The sequence below is a fragment of the Primulina tabacum genome, chromosome 5 (assembly GCF_025594145.1).
Source record: "Primulina tabacum isolate GXHZ01 chromosome 5, ASM2559414v2, whole genome shotgun sequence".
Lineage (NCBI taxonomy): Eukaryota > Viridiplantae > Streptophyta > Magnoliopsida > Lamiales > Gesneriaceae > Primulina > Primulina tabacum.
The window spans coordinates 5,568,126-5,590,087 of NC_134554.1; the positions used below are offsets into that span (position 1 = coordinate 5,568,126).

Sequence of the window (21,962 nt, forward strand, 5' to 3'; positions counted from 1 at the left end):
ACAGGTGGGATATAATTAGGGTCAAGAAGAGAACGAGGCTGGACTAGATAGCGTGGAGATCCGGGCTTCGAAGCAACTTAGGATTCAGCACTGATATATAGTTGAACCTAGTTGAATTCTTGTAGATAATACAAGATTTGTATAATTATGTTTAATATGTAATCTGAATTGAATTACATTACGTTTCCGCTTTGTATTTAAAAAAAAAAATTTAGACCCTGTTTATTATAATTGGTTGAATCATTCCTGAAGACGATTAAGGAATGAATTAGCGTCCGGGTCCCCACAACAGGTGGTATCAGAGCATTAGGTTCCAAAACAGTAGGCTCTAGAACTGTAGGTTCTTGAGATTGAGATAGAAGAGAGTGAGCGGGGTAGACTGAGGTTTTCTTTCCTGCTTTTGATTGCTAGCATGTGATTACTTATAATGTGGAATTACATTGTGTATGCTAGCATGATAGTATGTTTACTGCTTTTGAATACATGTTACCTGAATACCTGAGTTGATTTGGTAATGTATCTGATTTGAAAATAAATCAGAACCAATTCTTGATCAGAAGGTAAGCTGATCAGGAAGGGACTGAGATTGATTTATCTCATGTGGTACTAACATCTGTGATTATCAGATATTCCTCCTAGAAGAGTTCCAGAACGAGGTAGTACTTCGACTGATCTGATAGATGTGTCAGAAACTCAGATGGAAATAAAGTTGAAGGAGTTTCAGTTATTTCAGCCGCCGATTCTGAGTGGTATCGAAACGTCTGAAGATTGTGAGAACTGGTTTGATGACATAGAAATACTGTTTGATTTACTTGATTGTACAGATGAACAGAGAGTTAAAATGGTGCCTAACCAGTTACGAGAAGCCGCCAGGAGTTGGTGGATTACAAGTAAAAGAATGTTAGAACAGAGAGGTCCAGTGATTTCGTGGGAAACATTCAGAACAGAATTTTATCGAATATTTTTCTCAGTTTCGTACCGAGAGGACAAGAGAGCAGAGTTTGAGAATTTGAGACAGGGCCAACTGAATATTGAAGAATATGTTGCTAAATTCTCTACCTTACTGCGTTTTGTTCCTCAGATAGCTGGGAATGATAAAGCTGTAGCGGATCAGTTCATCAGAGGATTGAACTCAGAGATAGTTGCATTGATGAATATGCAGCGACCTTACCATTTTGCTGATGCCTTGAGTAGAGCGAAGAGAGCGGAGGCGAGTCTGATTAGACAATTAGGAAGGGTGTGTGCGATGCAACCACAGACACAACAATCCCCTCTCCGATTTGATCGCGGCAGCACGAGTGGAAAGCAAGATTTGCTGAAAGCTCGAAAGAAGCAGTTCAAGAAGTTAGGGAGCGGTTCATCTAGCTCCAGTGGTTCTAGCCCGAGTTATACTGGAGTTTATTGCAGGACTTGCGGAGGGAGACATCCCATGGAGCAGTGCCAGAGAGTGACTGGTAGGTGCAATATCTGTAAACAGCAGGGACACTTTGCTAGAGTCTGTCCACAGAGAGGTTCCCGAAGATTTCAGGGATCAGAATCATCTGGTGGTAGTGATCGAGGAACAGACCCAGGACACACGTGATGATATAGTGGCAGATAATAATCTTTTATGATTATGTTGCATATGTATTGATATATACTAATGCATTCCCTACGATTATCTTTGACGGAGTTGTATTGATATATATTGTACATGCTGGGTCTGTATTACTGTAGTATTGATCCTTGTACCTTTTGGGGAAAGGAATTGATATCAGTGAATTCTGTGATATATTGTGTACTGCAGTAAAAAGAGAATGAGATTGGATTAGATGGTATTGTACTTGTGTTATCTGATTCTGATTATATTATTGATATTAATATGCTAACAAGTACAGAACTATTATAGATTCTTGCCAGGAGATGGTAAGATTCGGACCTGAAATGGCCGATGAACGAATGAGATACGGTAAGGATTCTCGATTTTGAATTCCTTGATATCCGTATTATGTATGATTCGATGATTATCGAAAAGAATGGAATAATTCCTTATGTATTCAGTTGATTACTGAAGTTGAGCCTGTCTGGGAATGATTTGTCAGTAGCAGGAGAGTTGCTATAGTCGTTCCATATGAAATTCCGGATTTGTCTTATATCAGGGAGAGTGACTTCAGCCTTGATTTGATATCAGGTATGGATTTCATTTTAGACTTCTATACAGAATGATATTGATTAAATTGAAAGAACTGAAATGTCAGTTAGAAGATTTACTGCCTAAGAGTTAGAGTTACATCTGATTATGTGTTTCTCTGAGAAATACTTCAGTTCTGTATATGGGTTGATAAATCCTGCGTTCCGAACTGTTCTGATGACCTTATGCTCGTTTTATCTATGATATTTTGATATATTCGCAGCGTATAATTGATTGAATCGAACAGTTGAAATTTGTATTGAATATTCTGGAAACTAAGATTGTTGTATACAGAATTATTCGACTATGAATCTAGATTGCAACAGATTGTATTCAGAGTCTGTGATATCTGAAGATAGTATACTGATTGATTGTAGCACAGTTGAGACAGTGATTAGATTGTTCAAAACTTGATCTCGATAGTCAGAATAGTATGTCAATCAGAATACCAGGTAGGTAATACGTTATTTTATATAATTAGCTGATTTGTTTGTGCCAGATATTTCGAATTTGAAATGACAGGTATTGTCAGAGGCACACAGTAGTAGATTCCGTATTATTCTAGTAAAAAGAAATGTGTGATAATACGAACGGATAGTTTTGATGTAAATAACCGAGATCGGTTATGTCAGAGTTTGTATTGAAATGTCTAATTCGATGACAGATGAAGACAAGAAGATAGAAACCAGAAGATTGTTTATACAGATTATCGATTCCTGAATAGAAATAGGAGTACAATTCTATGGATCTGGTGATAGATTTACCGAAATCGTGCCAAGAATGTACCAGAATGTGGTTATGATTGAACGATTGTTCAAATTGGCATATGTATATCGTACTGGATGACGTACAGATATGACAAGACGACTGAGAGGTATGTCAGAAAAGGGGTCAGATGGTATTGAATGCCAGAGTTAATTATATCATACCGTGATTTTTGGTTGATTTAGTACTGTTGACAGAATGTATAGTATGATTTATATCTATGGTTTATAGATGGACGGATAGTTGGAGTGAACTATCTAGATACTGGAGGATATCCAGGAACTATAATGCTGGATTTTCGCACTAGTGACCTGATGTCTTGTCACTTTATGAATTATTGTACGATAATAGCTATTAGATGAGTATCGAGATAGCTCTAGTCGAGGTATTGTACAGTGAGTACTGCGAATTTTTCCTGAATGGGAATGATATTACGATGATATCTGAGATTGCATTTGATAACAGCTGATGATATTGATTTGGTATGAGCTGTTGATTGATATATACTAGTGTTGTATAGCCAGTATTTGCACTTAATTTTATCAGAATGGTTTGATAGAATGAATTTTCTGAAGTAACCTTGAGTATACATTCCTTCCTTATCTGAATTGATTGTCTGTGATTTCGAGGACGAAATCATATCTTAGAGGGGGAGAAATGTAAGGCCCGAGAATTTGATTACCGTAATCGGAAATGATTTGGGTATATTTACTGTAATCTGATATTAATATGAGATGATTTCTTGATTAATTGAAATGATTATAGACGGAACGTATTAGACCGAAAAAGGTGAGAAAAGACGCGAAATATATGTGTAAGGAGGTGTGCTCGCGCACATGCGCGACGTAATGCGCGAGCCATGCGCGAAGTGGACAGAAGACCCCGCGCATATGCGCGGCGTGAGGACGCGGATATGCGCGAGGTGTCCAGTAGCCTAATGGAGTGCTCGGCGCATATGCGCGACGTGAACGGCGCATATGCGCGAGCAGGGCAGAAAGGTTGGCGCACATGCGCGGCAGAAGGCGCGCATATGCACGAGTAAGGGGAGGCACGAGACAGTAGGTCTCGCGCATATGCGCGACTTATGTGCGCGCATATGCGCGAGTAGTCCAGTGGTTGGATAAGGCTTCCGGCGCATATGCGCGGACTTTGAGCGCGCATATGCGCGAGTCATATATGATGTTCTTGACATGTTAGACATCATAGAATCGAAGTCAGATTAAGAAATGGACTGATTTTGTGATTGTTATGATTTTTGGAATTGATTAATTGAGATTCGATATCAGATTTGTATTGTTATTGAAATTATGAGTTGCACCGATATCGATTATGAGTTCTGGTATTATATCTGTGATGTTGGGACTGACGGGGTTATCGAGACTGTATTGTTATGCCGTCAAAAGATCAGTTGATTGATATTGATCAGATTCGATATTGATTGAGATGGTATTGTGATATCATATGTCGATGGGCATTGATCAGATTATGTTTTGATTTGAGTATTAATCAGAACAGGTTTTGAACTGAGTTATGTACTGATATTGTATCTATTCGATTGTCATTATCAGATTGGGTATGGACAGAGTTGACTTCAATACTTCGTCTTCGTCGGACCGAGAAGATAAATGTATAAATTAATGTTGAGTTGAGATTGCACAACTCGAGTGAGGTTTGGCTCGAGTTTCCCTAAATCACATACTTTACCTTATTGTATTGATTTGATTGATGTACTTGTTCTCTTGATTTATAGACAGCAGGTATTAGACGAGTAATCTTGTGACAGAAGTGCCTGATAGTGGTGGGATCGCCACGGGCACATTGCACGATGTCACAAGATAATGTATTGGCGATTGTGCCAAAGTCTGTCACCGGATGTTTGGCTATCGATGTGGATAGAATCATAACTTCTTCTATTACTGATGATCGATATTATATCGATGTGGATAGAATTGGAACTTCTTCTTCTATTACTGGTGATCGGTACCGTATCGATGTGGATAGAATCATAACTTCTTCTATTACTGGTGATCGATATTATATCGATGTGGATAGAATTGGAGTTCTTTCTATTACTGGTGATCGATACTATACCGATGTGGATAGAATATGAGCTTCTTCTATTACTGGTGATCGATACCATATCGATGTGGATAGAATTGATATTTCTTCTATTACTGGTGATCGATACCCTATCGACGTGGATAGAACTGGAGTCTTTTCTATTACTGTTGGTCGATATGGGAATGCTGACTTCTGCAAACCGGGGATCCCTAGACTAGGATTGAGTATAGTCTTAAATGTGACATCATGAGTCTAATTGATAGTGTATATTGAGTTATGTTGATTATGTTCCTGAATATGGTACATGATGAGTATGTTCCTGATGATGGTACATGTTTAGAATATGATTTATTCTTGACATGGATTTATATTCTGATTTGAATACATGTTAGACATATCTGTTATATGCTTTTATATTGTTTTTATGATTGCATGTATACATGATTTATACAGAGAATGTAATTCTCACCGGAGTTATCCGGCTGTTGTCTTGTTTGTATGTGTGCATGACAACAGGTGGGATAGAATCAGGGTCAAGAAGAGAACGAGGCTGAACTAGATAGCGTGGAGATCCGGGTTTCGAAGCAACTTAGGATTCAGCACTGATATATAGTTGAACCTAGTTGAATTCTTGTAGATAATACAATATTTGTATAATTATGTTTAATATGTAATCTGAATTGAATTACATTACGTTTCCGCTTTGTATTTTAAAAAAAAAATTTAGACCCTGTTTATTATAATTGGTTGAATCATTCCTGATGACGATTAAGAAATGAATTAGCGTACGGGTCCCCACAACTATCATTCATATGGCTCCATCCATGTTTCATTACAAAAGTTGTTGGAATTGGCGTTTCCAAAACCGGGCTGGATCGATGGGTTCGACCGAAAACCGATAATATGTTTGGTTCTGACATTGACCAAAAAAACAATCTTACTGGTCAAATCGATTAAGAAAGGGACGGACAGCAGGTATTAATCGATCAAAGCTAGTAAAGAATCAATTGAATCAGTACACAATTTTATTTTTTTTAAATTTAATTTTTGATTATATATATGATTATTTGTATTTTGAACTTTGTTAAAAATATAATTATTGTAGTATTGGAGTTTATTTTAATTTTTAAACTTTGAAAATATATTTTTTATTATTTATATACACATTTAAGATGTTTTGAATTTAAAATATAATTTTTATTATATTGTATTATTATTTTATATGATATAATAGCATTATTATCTAACAGTATGATCAAAACTGCTATTTTGAAGTGATCGGATTGTTCACGAGATCGATGATCATGAAAACAATGAGTGGAATTATTTGACCCATTTTAAGTAATTTCGGTCGACAGATATGTCCAATTTCATATTACCCAATTTAATGACTCACATGCTATTGTATAATGTTTATTACATAACAACTAAATCATTAAAATTCATTTGAATGTCAACTTTCAACATCTAAAATTAGATTAAAGGGATGAATTTTTAAAACCTCTCTAACAAACAACAACAAAAATCCAAAATTGCCTTAGATTGCATTTGGATGAGAGAATATGATTCCAAATAAGAGATTTTGATGATGTATTTGAAATATACACAAGATGAGAGTCATTACAAATTCATTATAACTAACATTGCATCTATATGAAAAGATGAAATTCATCCAAACAATCAAATGAAGAGTAGGTCTCCTGTAAGATGGTCTCACGAATCTTTATCTGTGAGACGGCTTAACCCTATCGATATTCACAATAAAACGTAATACTCTTAGCATAAAAAGTAATATTTTTTCATAGATGACACAAATAAGATATCTGTCTCACAAAATACTTGTGTGAGACCGTCTGCCAATTTGATTGACTTCACTTAAGATGATTAGTCCCGTGTACATATTGTCGCAACTTACAAAGGATCGACTTCGACGTATGCATGCATGCATGCATGTATTTGCAGGATATAATACATCTGTATACATATGCATGCATGTATTTGTAGGATAATACATCTTTATATATATATATTTATAGATGGCTGAGATGTTTCTTATAATTAAATCTGGAACGAGTTTTAATTTGAAGTCTTGATGCCAGATATGTTATTTTTTATTTTATTTGCTCAAGGAACGAAAGGTTGATATGAAAAAATAATATACAAAAACTCATTTGAGACAATCTCACAGATCAATTTTATCGATGAATATTCGACCGAACCGATCCATAAAATTATTAGTTTTTATATTCACAGATTTTTTTTATTGCGAAAAAAAAATTACTTTTTTTGTTAGTTATGGTATGAAGATATATTAAGTAATATACGCTGATTTGAGATAAAATTATTATTTTTGTAAGTCAGATGTATATTATGTAATATATGATTATTTGAGTGAATAATAATTTTTTATGTCAAAAGTAGAATAAGATCAACTCGTCTCATATATATAGATTTGCGAGACCATCGCACATCAGATCTCTATGATTCATTTGTTTCGCAAAAAAAAAAAATCTAACTACCTTTGAAATTTTCGAATTTTTTAATAATGTTTTCGTAATATATTTAAAATTAAATGCCTCTACAACTTTCAAGACAAGATCCCCACATTTTCTATTTACTTAAAATGAGTTGCATAAATCTAAATTTATATTGAGGACATCATAATTATGAAAATTGGTGGAGGAAAATTTCCCAGGATTTAAATAACATAAGAACCATCAGACGACCTTGTACAGATTTGTCATATTAAATTTAAATTTAAATTTCATGGAAGAGGTGTGTGGATCATAAATTATAATTAAATCCCGCACAACCCCCTGTTCTATTCATTAATTCTAAATGGCCCCCATATTTATTAATAGGGGTCACACTTTTTTAATGTCCATAATAATGCAAGCCACGAGACATAATCATGTATTTCCAACCACACGAGTTTAGCACACAATATTATATGTGATCACGCATTATTTCAAGATCAAATAAATATGGCAAATAGTGACAATAATAATTCCTATTTAAAATTAAAGCCTCGACTGCGTAAATTTAATGTCCTCTCCTATTTTTATTCTGTTAACAACAAAACATTCTTAAATTAATTTTATGTATTATTTTGTTAAGAAAAATGGTTTAATTTTTACGACTGACGGCTGAGGGAGTCGGGATTGGACTGAATAGTGATTTTCACGATCTTTATGAAGTACTACTATACTCTGTGTGCCAAAGATATATATGAAAAATCTTTTGATCACGTGCTGCTATGTGTGTATATGTCAAATCCGAAGCGTTCTTACGTCCATCAGCTTGTACAAAAAAAGGGCAAAAATACAAGGCATGAAATCGATCGAGCTGCATGGGACGGACAATTGACCTATATATTAATCTCATTTGTTTAAATTAAATATTTTAACTGTAGGATAGATTAAATAAATAAATAAAGTAGTATTTTTAAAGGTTTATATATGGTGATTAACTTTTTTATACAAGTAAGAAATCTCTTGATTCAGACGAGTAAATAAATTGAAAAATATATACAAATAAGTAGAGATCGGAGAGAGAAGACAATAAACATCGACCGTCAAAATATATCTTAAAAAAAAATTTGTGTTTTTTATATCAGCAATTGGATGATCTATTATCTAGTAATAACATAAAACCATATATTAAGCTGAAGGATGATTCTCGGCATTGGATCCCAGCGAGTATGTTAGTTAGTATAGTCTCATATACTGTTTAAGTTTCATTTGCGGACAGTCAAAATTCTTTGTTGGAAGGAAATATGTCTATGAGAAGATTGCAAATTCCGTCATGTGTGTTTTTTTATTTGTGATTTTAATATTTCATATTTTCAAATTTCAATATCATCTTTTAATTTTTGTTAATTTTAATATGTTTCCATGAATGCTAACATAATACTGCATACATTAATATCATGTTGGTGTCATATCTATTCAGACATAGGAGCGCAATTCCCGAAATAAAAAAATTTCTCAAAATAAATCATATTATTTTTAAATTTTTTTAACCATTTTAAATTATTGATTATTTATTATAAGTAAAATGATTTTTCTAGTTTATTTAAAAAATTATTTTTTCCGTTCAATTTTTTTAAAGCAAACCCAAAAGTTATATTTTCTGATTACTGAATTTTGGCTTTTACTTTCCTTACTGGAAAAAAAAAAACATTTTTGATGGAAAATTTTCTATTAAAAAATATATTAATTGTGCATTTGAATTTGCTTCTCATTTCTCAAATACCTGATAGACGCAAAAGACATCTGTAAAACAATCAACAAATGGATCCGAAAAAAGATCTATTTATTTCATTGACAAACTAAACTACTACACCCAATCATTCATGTTAGTTAGTGTACATATTTGCAGCAGCTTCAATTGCCATTGACTCAATAAGAGAATCGAAACTAAATAAAACTCCTATTTTGTTGTTAATCAATCCTCTGAGATGTGATCACTTTGAATCTGGCTAAAGATATCAGGGCAAGATTCCCAGTTGCCTACATCCTTAGCTTCCCAGTAACCACCAAGATAATGGTAGGAACCGGTTTCTCTGTCTTTGGCAAACCATCGTGGCTTCCATCCGCTTTCTTGCATCTTCCGAGCCTGGTTTTTTATATAAACGGAAGATTTACAATAAGTATGAACGAAACAACGATTATGCAGTAAAAGTAGTAACCTGTCGCTGTCGCTGCTCTAGCCGTAATTTTTCAGCATCTGCCATTTCATACTCTCCATTTTCCAAGCACCTTTGATCAGGCCTCAGTCTCGAATCTGTTGGGGGGAACTTTTCCTGCAAAAGGACATACGTTCATACATTTAGTTTACCCAATCTAACATTCCAGGGCATAGCACAAAAATGGCAAAAATCTTGGCATGTAACATGATACTCCATCTATGAATGGCAAACTTGAAATATCCAGGAAGAGTTGAAAGCACATCAACATATTTACTACTACTTGGACAGATCATGTAAAAGGGGAAAATCCGCTTTTAAACTTGCTAGAGAAAACAATTTTGTGTACGTGCAGCATTTGTTCAAACACACAAAAGTACTGAGCCCCGATAAAAGTCACACCTTCATCCCTGGCATAATCTCATTCAGTGTGATGGCAAAGCGTGTCAAGTTATAACGCGTAGGAAATTTCAGAGGTCTGCTATGCTTCCAAAGCAAGTGAGATTCTGACATAGATTCGAGACCTTTTCCGCTGGAGGAACAGTCTCCATGGACATAATACATGCTCTCATCCCATTTTCCAAACAAGGATGCTACTATCTTTCCACTTTTGTCTTGGACTGTTCCCTGCACCTACAAAGGCAAACTCTCCGATGGTAAAGTCCAACACCAATGAACTGCAACCTTTTTAAGGATAACGTATGTCCATTTTCTTCTATCAGCCTAATTCTCTGTCTAAATCTTAGAAGATGAGCAAAAAGTCGTGATTCATAAAAACAAAAACAACAAAATTCATCTGGATCAGAGAGGCCTGAGTGATAAAACTGGACGGGAAGTACCTTATGAGGATTTCTATCTATTATAGACTGCTCTTTGAACTTCAGTTTACAAGAGTAATTGCGGTTTCCATGTATATGCATGGTACCATAGTGATCACAGTATAGTTTCCCCAAAATAAGATTGTGTATGGATGTCGTCACCTGTCATAAGGAATTGTGGGTTTTTAATAAAAGCGACCTAGAATAAAGCTCCGCAATATTATAAGAGAATACCTTACTCCATTGAAAGACTTCTCCATCATCAAATTCAATAGTCAAAATACCAACTGGATCAAGCTGAATCGAGCGACCCCAAAATTTACTTTTCAAGTTGCTATCACCGTAAAACCTCCAGCCTGTTCCCTCACAATGACATGCTACAGTCATGGGGTGGTGACTCACCTGAACAAAAAGAATCAGGAGCTTTCAATGTTTTGTTTTATCAGATGTATACAGAGAACGAACAATCCTTTTTCACTGGCCTTCATATGATAAAAATGGGTGGATAATCTTGGTTTGCTCAAAGCAACCAGTGTAGGGCATGAATAAGACATGTGGAGGAAAACAAAAAACGGCGGCTCAAGCTAAAGTATTTAAACCTTCTCAGAGAAGAACCTGAGGCCTTTATCTGGATAGTCAGCCTCATAAGTCTCCCCTAATAAAGGATTAAATGGTTTGCAATTTCTTCCCTCCGTAGAAGCATATCCAGACACAGCGAATGCAGCTAAATTGAGAATCCTCATAAGGTCATTACCCTATAAAATTATAATTCACTAATCAAACACCAAGATGGAAACAAATAATAAGAATCACGCATCCTAGAGCATTATCAAGTCAAAGTTCTCGTGATTGCTTTGCTCTATCTTTGCCCCACTTAAAAACACAAATATTTCATAAAATAAGAGTCGAATTATTCTATAGATAATGGTTTGTTGCGAGAAGTATAAGGTGGCCAAGTATTTATTTATTTATTTTGAAACAGGTCAAGTATTCATCAGCCAAGTACAATGAGAAGTTCAAGTGACATTTCGAACATGAACTTACCTTCTTTCCCCATTCATAAGCCCGATCAATAAGAAACGAATATTCCAAATCCTCAAAACATTTCTGCAGAGAAGAGAGAGGCTCATTGAAGTAGACTGGAAGGCATACTTTTGTAAGATCCTTCCCGATGTTATCTTTAATCATCGACCATAAACTCACTCCTTTTTCTTTCTCGACAGGGTCTGGCAGTTTCTTACGCCTCTTAACATGAGGAAAGTTTGTTCCGGCTGATTGAATGACAGAGTCAATATTGTCCAAAGCTTCAAAAGCAGAAGGTTCTTCTTCACCCGACGAAAATGACAATGACCTAAAGTCAGAACCATTGCTTTTAAACGAGCTAGATGAAAGAAAATCCGTAGTGTCGAAGAAAGTATCATCTTCATCATCAGTATCATCCCCTGCAGCATCTACTTTTTCATTTTCATCCTCAGACTCAGTTGTGCTTTCTAGTAGAAGAATCAAAGACAATAATGAGATGCGGCTGCAATCATATAAAGTACAAACAAGCTGTAAAAACTAGAGACATCCGCATTATCAGCATCTAATCATTCAACAAAATGATGGAAATAAAATATTTAAGTCAACAGAAAAACTTCAGTAAGTAGTATTGAAAATATTTATTGACGGCAAACTAAACAATCTTCCATAACCACGTTGTTTCGTATAACTAACTACTGTTGGATCAATTTATTTATATGGGCTTATATGTGAATAATTATGTACTGTGGGTTGTCTATTAAGTTAAGCCCAAAATAAAGTGATCAATTAATGTTTCGGGTTATTGGGCTTTAATGTATCTAATGGGTTGTGGGCATTTAATGTGCAGAGACATAAGTGTAATTTCTGTTTTTATGATGGACTAAAACAGAAATATCAGAAGATATTGATAAACATTATCTATAAATATGGGTTATGGTCCCCAGATCTCGCGTTATCACTTTCACTATTCTCTCCCCCATTAAGAAAATAATTCTGAAGAGAAACTAAAGGATTCTTTCAAGAAAAGAACGCGTAGATCTGGAAGATCAAGACACGTTTTAAAGAATTCAGGATTATGGCTTCAGGTACGCTTCCGCTTAAGATTTCAGTCAAATTCTTGATGATTTATCATGATGGATTCTGCGGTTTATGGGTTTTCCCCAACAAGTGGTATCAGAGCCATTCATGTTTGAATCATTGAGATTTGTTTAAAGTTTTTGGATACTATTTGGATCCAGATCTGAAAAATTAAATTTTGTTTAAATTTTTTTTTTGATATGGCTTCAGATCTGGAAAATATATTGATATGTTTTCAGATTTGAAAATATTTTGACACGGTTTCAGATCTGAAAATTATTTTGGTTTAGATCTGAAAATTTTTGATATGGTTTCAAATCTGAAAAATATTTTGGTTGAAGACCAAATCTTTTAAAGTTTCAGTTTTGGTAAAAAGATTTAGTTGTAAAATTTTAAAGATTTGGTATAAGATTTCGATTTTCCTTCCGGTTTTTGTTCATCAAAATATTTTAGAGGAAAATCGAAAAAATCGGATTCGGGTCGGGTCGTACGGACCTGGGTTGACCCGAACCGTACGGATCCGGGTCGGGTCGTACGGATCCGGGCCGACCCGACCCGTACGGAATTTCCGAAATTTTTTTTAAGAAAAAAAAATTTCAGTTCAGGTTTATTCGGTTGAGGTTAAATTTTCATTAATTCAAATAATGACAAGGTTGTATGTATTTTTAAAATTGATTAATTGAAATAAAATGTCGCCAAAGTGACCTCTTTTATGGAAATTAATTTTATTTTGAAATACAAAAGGATTTTGGGTATATGTGATTTATATGAATATTGATCGGCCCAAAGGAATGTTAATATTTAATATAATTACATATGCACTTGTGGTGGTAAACATGTGATAGTTGTTCGGTTTCATGTGTATAATAAATCGGCCCAAAGGAAGGTTGTTATTTGACATGATAGTTACTATCAGTGTTTGACTGCTGCGCCAGGATATCACTTACAAGTTAATCTTTTGTCCAAAGATGAAACATTAATGGAGTGCTCGATATTCTGTTTATGGGGGTTTACATTATTTGAATTTATTGATTATTTTATTTGGATATTTGGTTGAGCATGTATATTTGGTTTTTTGTTCTCTATTCAGATTTGACTCCTGCAAATATTCACTCCAACATAAATTCTATTCCTATGTTAAATGGCTCGAATTTTAAATCGTGGCAAGAGAATTTGTTGATAGTTCTTGAAGTCATGGATTTAGACCTTGCGATAAGGATTGACTCTCATCCCGCCATTACGGATAAGAGTACCTCTGATGAAAAGAGGGAGTTTGAAAGGTGGGAGAGATCGAATCGCATGTGTATGATGATCATGAAGAGGGCCATTCCAGAAACATTCAGGGGCACAATGTCTAACGACATTGCTACGGCTAAGGCTTTCCTTCAAGACCTCGAAAAGAGGTTTGCTAAAAGTGAAAAGTCTGAAATTGGTACACTTTTGGCAAGCCTCGTTTCAATGAGGTACATGGGTAAGGGCAACATCAGGGAGTACATTATGGAAATGTCTCATCTTGCTTCAAGGTTGAAAGCACTGAAGCTTGACCTCTCTGAGGACTTGCTGGTGCATCTGGTTTTGATATCTCTTCCTCCTTAGTTTAACCAGTTCAAGGTGAGCTATAACTGTCAGAAAGAGACTTGGTCTCTGAATGAGCTCATCTCGCACTGTGTCCAGGAAGAGGAAAGGTTGAAGCAAGACAAGACAGAAAGTGCTCATTATGCCTCTACCTCGAAGGATAAAGGAAAGAAACGAAAGTATAAGGAAGCTGCGGATACACAGCCTCCGAAGAAACAACAGAAGAATCCTAGCGATTCTCAAAGTTCTGGTTGTTTTTCTGTGGCAGTGATGGGCATATGAAGAAGCAATGCAGTAATTATCACGCTTGGCGTGCTAAGAAAGGTATGCTTCTGAATATGGTTTGTTCTGAGGTTAATTTAACTTCAGTGCCTAGACACACGTGGTGGATAGATTCTAGTGCAACAACTCACATCAGTGTGTCTATGTAGGGTTGCCTGGATTGCCGAAAACCAAGTGATGCTGAAAGATTCATCTATGTTGGTGACGGCAACAAAGTTGAAGTTGAGGCAATAGGAAAATTTAGATTATTGTTCAAGACTGGAATATATTTGGATCTTTATGAAACATTTGTTGTGCCGTCTTTTAGACGGAATTTGATTTCCATTTCTGCATTGGACAAATTTGGTTATTCTTGTTCTTTTGGAAATGGAATATTCAGTTTATTTCTCGATTCAAAATTGGTTGGTTCTGGTTCTTTATCAGGATATGATAATCTCTATTCTTTGGATGTTATTGCTTCATTTAATGAATCCCTGCAAACAAGTAGAGACACTAAAAGAAAATTAACCAGTGAGAATTCAGCTGCGTTATGGCACAAAAGATTGGGTCATATCTCTGGAAAGAGAATAAGGAGACTCGTGTCAGACGAAATTCTCGAACCTTTAGATTACACAGATTTTAATAATTGTGTTAATTGTATAAAGGGAAAACAAACCAACAAAAGGAGATTTGAAGCCAACAGGTGTTCAGGCGTCTTAGAACTTATACATACTGATATTTGTGGGCCATTCCCTTCGGCTTCTTGGAATGGTCAACAGTATTTTATAACGTTTACAGACGATTTTTCAAGATATTGCTTCATTTATCTCATTCATGAAAAGGCACAGCCATTGGATGTGTTCAATAAACTATAAAGCTGAAGTTGAAAATCAACTTGGCTTAAAGATTAAAAGCGTTAGATCTGACCGTGGTGGTGAATACTATGGTAGATATGACGGTTCAGGTGAACAACGTCCAGGACCTTTTGCTAGATTCCTGGAGGAATGCGGTATCGTCCCACAGTACACTATGCCGGATTCGCCCACTATGAATGGTGTTGCTGAAAGACGAAACAGAACGCTTAAGGACATGGTGAGGAGTATGATCAGTCATTCTACCTTACCAGAATCACTCTGGGGAGAAGCACTAAAGACCGCAGCATATATCCTTAACAGGGTTCCAACTAAGGCAGCGACCAAAACCCCTTATGAACTTTGGACGGGTAAAAAGCCCAGTCTTAAGCATCTGCACGTTTGGGGATGTCCAGCTGAGGCAAGGCCTTACAAGCCTAATGAAAAGAAACTGGACTCAAGGACGGTTAGTTGTTATTTTATTGGATACTCTGAAAGATCCAGAGGGTACAAGTTTTATGATCCCACGAGTAAGTCGATTTTTGAGTCAGGAAATGCCAGGTTCTTTGAGGATGTTGAGTTTGCGGGGGGAGATAAAGTAAGGGATATTGTCTTTGAAGAGGAATATGTAAATATTCCCACAGGTGTCTTGGACATTGGTCAGGATCATATTCCTCACTTTGACCAAGACACAATACAGGAAGACAATATTAGAGATCCTCTCATTCCAAATAAACAAACTCAAGCACCTCCTGAACATATGCCATTAAGGAGATCCACTAGAGAGCGGAGAAATGCAGTGCCAGATGATTACATTGTATTTCTTCAAGAACATGAGGCAGACATTGGATTGATGGAGGATGATCCTATTAACTTCCGTCAAGCCATGGAAAGTTCTAACTCTCAAAAGTTGAATGATGCCATGAATGAGGAGATAAAGTCCATGAAGGACAATGACGTATGGGATCTTGTCCCATTGCCTAAAGGTACGAAGCCCATTGGTTGCAAATGGATATTTAAAACCAAGAGGGATTCGAAAGGCGATGTGGAAAGATATAAGGCTCGTCTTGTCGCTAAAGGCTTTACACAGAAAGAAGGCATTGATTATAAAGAGACTTTCTCTCCGGTTTCTTCGAAAGACTCTTTAAGGATTATAATGGCTTTGGTGGCGCATTTCGATCTCGAGCTTCATCAGATGGATGTAAAGACTGCGTTTCTAAATGGTGACATTGATGAAATGATTTATATGGTGCAGCCAGAAAATTTTGTGTCCAAAGACACAAATAATATGGTTTGCAAATTAAAGAAATCCATCTATGGGCTCAAGCAAGCATCTCGACAATGGTATTTCAAATTTCATCAAGTGATCATCTCGTTTGGTTTTGAGATGAATTTGGTCGATGATTGTGTGTACCATAAGTTCAGTGGGAGTAAGCATATTTTTCTGGTTTTATATGTTGATGACATTCTGCTCGCTAGCAACGATATAGAGTTGTTGCATGAAACCAAGAGATTTCTAGCTAAGAATTTTGAGATGAAGGATCTTGGTGATGCATCTTTTGTACTGGGTATTCAGATACATCGGGATCGTTCTCGGGGTATTCTTGGATTATCTCAGAAAGGCTATATCGAGAAAGTTCTCAAGCGATACGGGATGCAAGATTGTAAACCAACAGATACCCATGTGGCTAAGGGAGACAAATTTAGTCTCAAACAATGCCCAAAGAATGATTTTGAGGAAAAAAGGAATGCAGAAGGTTCCCTATGCATCTGCAGTGGGGAGTCTGATGTATGCTCAGGTTTGTACACGTCCAGATATTGCGTACGTGACAGGAATGTTGGGACGATATTTAAGTAATCCAGGAGTGGAACATTGGAAAGCAGTCAAAAGAGTTTTACGGTACCTACAGAGAACAAAAGATTACATGCTCATATATCGGAGGTTGGATCAGCTTGAGATCATTGGGTATACTGACTCCGATTTTGCTGGATGCCAAGATAGTATGAAATCTACGTCGGGCTACATCTATCTCCTTGCTAGAGGTGCCATTTCCTGGAAGAGTGCTAAACAGTCTCTTATAGCTTCTTCCACCATGGCAGCTGAATTTGTAGCGTGTTATGAGGCATCCAATCATGGAATATGGCTGCAAAATTTTGTCACGGGACTGCGCATTGTTGATGGCATTGAAAGGTCACTAAGATTACATTGTGACAATAAATCAGCAGTTATGTATTCAAATAACAACAGGAGCTCGACGAAGTCAAAACACATTGACATCAAGTTTCTGGTTGTTAAAGAAAGAATTCAGAGTGGAAAGTTGTCTATTGAGCATATCGGTACAAACTCCATGGTTGCGGATCCGCTTACTAAGGGACTACCACCCAAACAGTTTCATGAGCATACTGCTAGTATGGGTGTTATGTCAATTGAGGAAAATCCAGTTTTAGTGGGAGTTTGTTATTTTAAATGCTTTTCAATTGTAGACATTTTTAGTTACAGTTATGTAAATTTATTTTCTGCAGAAATAAATTTCAAGTTAAGTCACACTCTAATTATGATTTAAAGTTTGATCTCGACAAGGTTAAAGGGAGGACCAGTTGGAAATAGGCATGTTACGGTCACATTGCATGAAATTTCCATGCTACACATCCACTTCATGATCCATGTCATTCAGTTGTGTTGGCATATGTGACCATTGATGGGTCTAGTTACCTTGAGTGTAGCGAAGACTGCTTTGATCCTATGTTGATGTGATTGATGGACCGGATTGGTTATAGATACATTTCGGAATGACAACAATTTTGAGCTCATAAGGTTATTTTCACAAACATAATTATAAAGTTGCACATATAGCCCAAGTGGGAGATTGTTGGATCAATTTATTTATATGGGCTTATATGTGAATAATTATGTATTGTGGGTTGTCTATTAAGTTAAGCCCAAAATAAAGTGATCAATTAATGTTTCGGGTTATTGGGCTTTAATGTATCTAATGGGTTGTGGGCCTTTAATGTCTAGAGACATAAGTGTAATTTCTGTTTTTATGATGGGCTAAAACAGAAATATCAGAATATATAGATAAACATTATCTATAAATATGGGTCATGGTCCCCAGATCTCGCGTTATCACTTTCACTATTCTCTCCCCCTATTAAGAAAATAGTTCTGAAGAGAAACTAAAGGATTCTCTCAAGAAAAGAGCGCGTAGATCTGAAAGATCAAGACACGTTTTAAAGAATTCAAGATTATGGCTTCAGGTACGCTTCCGCTTAAGATTTCAGTCAAATTCTTGATGATTTATCATGATGGATTCTGCGGTTTATGGGTTTTCCCCAACAACTACTACCCTAAAAAGATAACAACAAACATACAACTGGAAAACCTAAATAACTGAGATTAACCACCATAGACTCATTTACTCGCTCATGTAAGCAAAAAATTACTAAAGTTTGCTGGCGAAGCATACTTGATCTCGAGGATGCTCCAACTTCCTTTATCTGTCTTTGGCTCTCATCAACAACCGTGTTCTCCAGATCCACCTTTTCAGTCTACAGTGCAACCCAATTTCAACCAAGAAAGTAGAGAGTATCATTAAGAATAAAATAACAGATTAAAAGTCCCTGTCCCATTTATTCATTATGTACTCATGATGTCGTGAATTCTTAGCTTATATATTCTTTGGAGAAGATTTCTAAGCTGTCTCTGTAAGAGTTTTTCTTATAATCTTTTAATGTACCTCTAACTGCCGCAGTGTGTCCATGAGGAGCCAATGCTTCTGCTTCAATATCGTCAATTGATTCTGTAGCACCGCAAATTCGTTCTTTATTATCTGCTCGCTATCCTGAATAGCAGTCTCACTCACATTTGCCTTCAATAATCTCTGCCTTAATTTTTCTGTTAAGATAATTACATTGTCCGCAGGAGCCATTAACTCACCATTGGACATCCTTGGAAACATATCCTTCACAGCATGCAACGCCTCCATCCACACAATTCGGTCCTCTCTGCTCTCAGACCTCAAATGAAGCCTCTTTGTACCAGTAAAAATCGAGAATCTCTCGTCATCGGATCGGCTCTCTCTGACAGAGGAGACCTACAGAGAAAAATCTATTGTAAACACCATATAATAGAATTCTCAAATGTATCACAAAACATAGCCTAAATATCTGAATCATGCCAGTAGATATAGCTAGAAAGAAAAAACAAAACCACAGCAACCACAGATAACACAAACCATATTCTTCATAAACAAAAAAATGTCAAAGGAAATACCGAAAACTTTCAGAAAATACTTAAACAATAATGGAGACGAATTTGAACTGATGTTCGCAGACAAAATATAAAACATTTTCATTCTGATTTTAACTCGAAGTAGAATTTGAAACGTATTAAACAAGAACATAAAAGCTCAGGAAGCATATATAACGGCTCTATACCATAAATGAAGCCAAAGGTCAAGAATGGAACCCAAACATCGCTTATAAAGCAACATGCAAAGAATTCTTCACAAAGAAGGAGCAAATCATTATCTTACCATGAATCCTCGTCTAACCAGACTAATTTCCAATTTCAAATTATCACCATAGACAATGAAACGCGTTACATTTAGTATTCCGTAGTGCCAACACAATTTAGTTAAAGATGAAACCTTTAGATGAACTTCACCAACAGGTTTTCGTCCTTTAGTGGATGAACAACCGGTCACGTTCTTATTGTGAACATGATGATTATCCTGGCGCGAAATTCTCCTTAATGAATCTTCCCCAATTACTTTGGACCCTTTCTCGGTCTCGGGATTAAGCACAATCTTATCCGGCCCATGGATCTTATAGTAACTCAGCACTCCATCTTGCAAAACAAACCATCGAGGCCTCCACCCTTTCCCATAATTAACCCATTTATACAAAATCCCTGAAATCCCATTCCCAACTATGTCATTCATCTTCACTTCACGGATATTCTGACTCTGAATGTGATTGTGATTGTCTATGTTATTCAAAGCAGCACCACCGAACTTGGGACCCTGATCGGACCCAGAGATGATAGAAATCTGACTCATGGTCCGCGGATCGCACGGCGGAAACGGAGCCGGTGATACGTCGGCGGAGTTGCTTAATGACACTGGTGAGATGCAGCAAAATGGATGTGCATTTTAAGATTATTGGAACCGCATCAAATAATTCCAAAGCCTTGAGACAGAGGCAATGGTAAAATATATATACATGAACGAGTGTGGGTGCATAGATTGGAACGCAGGAATTCGTATGAATAAACAGAGAATATCTCGGGGACGGGTGGGAGAAGCAGTTGGAGAAACGTGGCAGCTTGATACGCATTTACACTTTACATGCCGTAACGAAAATTAATAATTTATTGCCATTGCAATCAATTAGTAATTTCAAAAAGAATATATAAAACCGAATTTATTTTGGATTAAAAATTTATAATCATTATTCAAAGATAAAAATAATAAGACAAAAATTTATGTGAGACGATCTCACGGATCGCATTTTGTGAGACGAATCTCTTATTTGGGTCATCCATGAAAAAATATTACTTTTTATGCTAATAGTATTACTTTTTATTGTGAATATCGGTAGGGTTGACCCGTCTCACAGATAAAGATTAATGAGACCGTCTCAAATGAGACCGTCTCACAAGAGACGACCTACTCAAATAATAATTCTTTTTATTAATAATTTCCTTCTTTATAAATTGTATTTGTAATTTTTTAGGGCCGACCATTCTATCAATAAATTTTTTTAGTTGAGAGATGAATTTGAATTATAATTTTATTGTTTACAATGAAATAACAAATGAAATCTTAAATTCATGTATTATTTATTTACGCATTAGTTACACAAAGTATAAAATATTTCAAATGTCTCTAACATTAGGGTAAACTAACATGAAACACTATATAATAAATATAAAAGTGCTGAATTTGAACTTTATGATATTGCTTATCTGAAAAATGCAAAAATATATTAGAAATTCATAAATTCAAATGCAACCAATATTTCATATAAGCTATAAATTATATTCAATAGATACTATTTATGCTTACTATTATATTGAATATAAACCAGCATTGACTAATTATTAGTACAAATTTTTTTTAATGTGAAAATCTCTATGATTAAAGTAAATTCTACCTCTCTATTATAAATAAAGAACATAACAATAAATTAGATGTATAATTTTTATATAACTTTTGTAACAAATTATCGGGCAACCTTTTTCATATTTGGTAAATGATACAAAATGGACTTCTTTTCCAAAAATTAGGCCATCCTGCATCGATTAGCATTTCGACACAGGCAACGTAAATTTAGAGAGGGACAATTCTCGTTCCATGGAACCGACCCCTATAATAATTTCAATCATGCCTAATTACATTTACCTCTATATGCAGTATTTCTTTCCAAGACCTATATGGAACAAAAGAGAGAGACAATTGCGGAAGAACAATCAGTCAAATCAATTATTACTGTAAAAATAAACCGAAAAATATTTATATATGGTTTACTTGAGGGAGAATTAATTAAAGGGGCTTAGAATCTATAGTTACATTTTTTTTTTTGGTCAAAGGGTCTCAATTTAAGAGTGATTTCAATAAAATATATGCGACGAACGACTGATGAAGCAGATCATATTCTCGCACGAAAATACA

At 35.7% G+C, this 21,962-nt stretch overlaps 1 protein-coding gene across 1 annotated transcript; it reads right to left on the bottom strand.

Moving 5' to 3' along the window:
- Positions 1-9,289: 9,289 nt before the first annotated feature.
- On the bottom strand, positions 9,290-20,629 carry LOC142545858 (oxysterol-binding protein-related protein 1C). Its single transcript, XM_075653270.1, has 10 exons — positions 19,938-20,629; positions 19,026-19,382; positions 18,756-18,837; positions 11,546-11,991; positions 11,101-11,256; positions 10,736-10,903; positions 10,523-10,663; positions 10,086-10,316; positions 9,687-9,800; positions 9,290-9,613 (listed from the first exon to the last, which is right to left on the bottom strand). Exons 1-10 carry the CDS (start codon positions 20,346-20,348, stop codon positions 9,443-9,445), a joined length of 2,277 nt encoding a protein of 758 aa, XP_075509385.1. The 5' UTR covers positions 20,349-20,629; the 3' UTR covers positions 9,290-9,442.
- Between the last annotated feature and the right edge of the window lie 1,333 nt (positions 20,630-21,962).

What these genes read in the sequence shown, in the direction of transcription:
- LOC142545858 (XM_075653270.1), bottom strand. Translation starts at nt 20,348, where the DNA reads ATGAGTCAGATTTCTATCATCTCTGGGTCCGATCAGGGTCCCAAGTTC. An exon ending in TTGGTGAAGTTCATCTAAAG is followed by an intron (nt 19,383 to 19,937) that starts GTTTCATCTTTA and finishes TTTTCTCTGTAG; the next exon opens with GTCTCCTCTGTCAGAGAGAG. An exon ending in TAGATAGAAATCCTCATAAG is followed by an intron (nt 10,317 to 10,522) that starts GTACTTCCCGTC and finishes TTGCCTTTGTAG; the next exon opens with GTGCAGGGAACAGTCCAAGA.